The following is a 4,145-nucleotide window of genomic DNA, read 5'->3' on the forward strand; positions in this document are numbered from 1 at the left end:
TGTCCCCACCCCATGGCCACTGAGATGTCCCCACCCGTGGTCATGTCCCCACCCCATGGCCACTGAGATGTCCCCACCCGTGGCCATTGGGTTGTCCCCACCCGTGGTCATGTCCCCACCCATGGCCACTGAGGTGTCCCCACCCCGTGGCCACTGAGATGTCCCCATCCCGTGGCCACTGAGATGTCCCCACCCCATGGCCATGTTCCCACCCCATGGCCACTGAGATGTCCCCACCTGTGGCCATTGGGTTGTCCCCTCCTCAGCCATGGGGCTGTCCCTGTTGACCATGGGGCTGTCCCTCCCCCTCCCCAGTCTCTCCCCTCCCCTCCCCAGGCTGTCCCCTCCCCATCCCCAGTCTGTCCCCTCCCCATTCCCCAGGCTGTCCCCTGTTGACCATGGGGTTGTCCCCTCCCCATCCCCAGGCTGTCCCCTCCCCATCCCCAGGTTATCCCCTGTTGACCATGGGGTTGTCCCCTGTTGACCATGGGGTTGTCCCCTCCCCCTCCCCAGTCTGTCCCCTCCCCATCCCCAGTCTGTCCCCCTGCTGACCACGGGGTTGTCCCTCCCCATCCCCAGGCTGTCCCCTCCCCTCCCCAGTCTGTCCCTCCTCACCCCCCCGTCCCTGACCGAGGCAGGCGATGCTGAGGCCGAAGCCGGACAGGGCCATCCCCGCCGCGAAGCGGAAGGCGCAGTAGGAGGCGAAGTTGGGGGCGAAGGCCGTGCAGGTCCCCATCACCCCCAGCTGCAGGTACGACCACAGCAGCAGCGCCTTGCGCCCGAACCTGCAACGGGGAGGCACTGGGAGGCACTGGGAGGCACTGGGAGGCACTGGGAGGTACTGGGAGGCACTGGGAGCCACTGGGAGACACTGGGAGGCACTGGGAGGTAGCTGGGGGCGAAGGCCGTGCAGGTCCCCATCACCCCCAGCTGCAGGTACGACCACAGCAGCAGCGCCTTGCGCCCAAACCTGCAACGGGGAGGAACTGGGAGGAACTGGGAGGCACTGGGAGGCACTGGGAGACACTGGGAGATACTGGGAGGCACTGGGAGGCACTGGGAGACACTGGGAGGCACTGGGAGGTAGTTGGGGGCGAAGGCCGTGCAGGTCCCCATCACCCCCAGCTGCAGGTACGACCACAGCAGCAGCGCCTTGCGCCCAAACCTGCAACAGGGAGCAACTGGGAGGAACTGGGAGATACTGGGAGGCACTGGGAGACACTGGGAGCCACTGGGAGGCACTGGGAGGCACTGGGAGGCACTGGGAGGCACTGGGAGGAACTGGGAGATACTGGGAGGCACTGGGAGGTAGCTGGGGGCGAAGGCCGTGCAGGTCCCCATCACCCCCAGCTGCAGGTACGACCACAGCAGCAGCGCCTTGCGCCCGAACCTGCAACAGGGAGGCACTGGGAGGCACTGGGGGCACTGGGAGGCACTGGGAGGCACTGGGAGGTAGTTGGGGGCGAAGGCCGTGCAGGTCCCCATCACCCCCAGCTGCAGGTACGACCACAGCAGCAGCGCCTTGCGCCCGAACCTGCAACGGGGAGGAACTGGGAGGCACTGGGAGGCACTGGGGCACTGGGAGGCACTGGGAGGCAGTGGGAGATACTGAGAGGCACTGGGAGATACTGGGAGACACCACGTGGCACTGAGTGACACTGGGAGACACTGGGTGACACTGGAAGATACTGGGAGACACTGAGAGGCACTGGGAGATACTGGGAGACACTGGGAGATACTGGGTGACACTGGGTGACAGTGCATGACACTGGGAGATACTGGGAGGCACTGGGAGGCAGTGGGAGGCAGTGGGAGATACTGGGAGATGCTGGGAGGCACTGGGAGACAGTGAGTGACACCAGGAGACAGTGGGTGACACAGGGTGACACAGGGAGCCACTGGGAGATACTGGGAGCCACTGGGTGACACTGGGAGCCACTGGGAGCCCCTGGGTGACACCGGTCAGGGTCTGCCCGGGGACACGGAGGCCGGGGGGGCTGTGCTGCCCTTACCTGTCCGAGAGGCCCCCCAGGACCAGGGCGCCCACCAGGACCCCGGCCATGTAGATGGACTGGGCCATCTGCCGCAGCTGCCGGTAGCCACACACCAGGTCCCACTGCGGGGGAGGGAGACATCCGTCCATCTGTCCATCCCAATGTCCATCCATCCATCCATCCCTATGTCCATCCATCCATCCATCTCTAAATATTCATCTCATCTATCTCTAAAATTCCATCCATCTATCTCTAGAATTCATTCATCTCTAATGTCTCATCTATCTCATCTATCTCTAATGTTCATCTATCTATCTATCTCTAAATCTCATTCATCTATCTCTATTTCTATCTATCTCATCCTAATGTCTATCTCTTCATCTATCCATCTCATCTCAATACTCATCTCATTCTAATGTTCATTCATCTATCTCATAAATCTCATTCATCTATCTCTAAATTATCATTCATTCATCTATCTATCTATCTCATTCATTCATTCATCTATCTATCTATCCATCTAATATCTATCTATTCATTCAATACTCATCTACTCCATTCTAATCGTTCATCTATCTATCCTATTGTCTCATCCATCTATCTATCTATCTCTAAATCTATCTCATCTATCTCTAACTATCTCATTCATCTATCTATCTATCTATCTATCTATCTCATCTATCTCTAACATCTATCTATCTCTAATATTCATCCATCTCTAATGTTCATTCACTCTATCCTAATGTTCATCTATCTCAATGTCTATCTACCTATCTATCTCTAATATTCATCTCACTTCATCTCTAATGTCCATCTACCCATCCATCTATCTACTCATCTCATCTCATCTACCTATCTCTAATGTTCATCCATCTATCTCTAATGTCTCATCTACCTATCTAACATTCATCTATCTCTAATGTTCATCTACCTATCTCAATGTTCATCTACCTATCTCTAATGTTCATCTACCTATCTACCTATCTCTAATGTTCATTCATCCATCTCATCTCATCTACCTATCCATCTATCTATCTATCTCATCCTATCTACTCATTCATCCATTCACCTATTCATCCATCTACTCATCTCAATGTTCATTCATCCATCCTAATGTTCATCTCACCATTCATTCATTCATCTCTAACATTCATCCATCTCAATGTTCATCTACCCATCTCTAATGTTCATCCACCCATCCCAATGTCCATCCACCCATCCACCCATCCCAATGTCCATCCATCCATCCCAATGTCCATCCACCCATCCCAATGTCCATCCACCCATCCCAACATCCATCCATCCCAATGTCCATCCACCCATCACAATGTCCATCCCCCCATCCATCCCAACATCCATCCATCCATCCATCCATCCATTCATCCATCCCAAAATTCATCCATCCCAATGTCCATCCATCCATCCCTCCAAACATCCCAACATCCATCCCAATGTCCATCCATCCATCCATCCCACCATCCTTCCCTTCCTTCCTTCCTCCTCTCCTCTCCCACCCCTCGTCCCTCCTCCACCTCGGTGACGATGGTGGCCACGTAGACGCTAGATCGTAGTCCCAGCCGTCCCGGCAGGGCTCGGTGCTGCCGTTGGCGCCCACCAAGCGCCAGCAGGACCCCAGGGTGGCCTCGGGGGACCCCAGGGTGGCCTCGGGGGACCCCAGGGTGCCGTTGGAGGCGTCACGGGGTGTGACAATGTGGGGTGGGCGGCACTGGGGGACACTGGGGTGGCATCGGGGGACACCGGGGTGGCATCAGGGGACACCGGGGTGGCATCAGGGGGTCTCAGGCGGGCACTGGAGGCCCCGGAGGTGACATGGGGGGTGGTCGGGGGTGGCCCCGGGGTGGCCATGGGGACATCAGGGGTGGTCATGGGGACACCAGGGGGTCGTGGGACACTCGGGTGGCCATGGGGACATGGGGGTGGCAGAGGGGACACCAGGGTTGGCCGTGGGGACACCGGGGGTGGCAGAGGTGACACCAGGGGTGACACTGGGGACATCAGGGGTGGCAGAGGGGACACCAGGGGTGACAGTGGGGACACCGGGTGGCTGTGGTGACACCGGGGTGACAGTGGGACACCGGGGTGGCAGGGGGACACCGGGTGGCAGAGGGACACTGGGGGTGGCAGGGGGAC

The 4,145-nt window shown here is 57.7% G+C and overlaps 1 protein-coding gene across 1 annotated transcript in view; it reads right to left on the bottom strand.

Moving 5' to 3' along the window:
- LOC126648038 (solute carrier family 22 member 6-A-like) overlaps positions 1–3,682 on the bottom strand; it is a 10,139-nt gene extending 6,457 nt beyond the window's left edge. Inside the window, exons 1-3 of the mRNA XM_050330700.1 lie at positions 3,527–3,682; positions 2,013–2,116; positions 631–785 (exon numbers count right to left, since the gene is read on the bottom strand). Of these exons, the coding sequence (XP_050186657.1) occupies positions 631–785; positions 2,013–2,080 (223 nt within the window). The 5' untranslated portion in view covers positions 2,081–2,116; positions 3,527–3,682. The remainder of the gene's footprint in view (positions 1–630; positions 786–2,012; positions 2,117–3,526) is intronic.
- Between the last annotated feature and the right edge of the window lie 463 nt (positions 3,683–4,145).

The sequence above is a fragment of the Myiozetetes cayanensis genome, unplaced genomic scaffold (genome assembly GCF_022539395.1).
Source record: "Myiozetetes cayanensis isolate MyiCay16 unplaced genomic scaffold, myiCay2020 scf430, whole genome shotgun sequence".
NCBI lineage: Eukaryota > Metazoa > Chordata > Aves > Passeriformes > Tyrannidae > Myiozetetes > Myiozetetes cayanensis.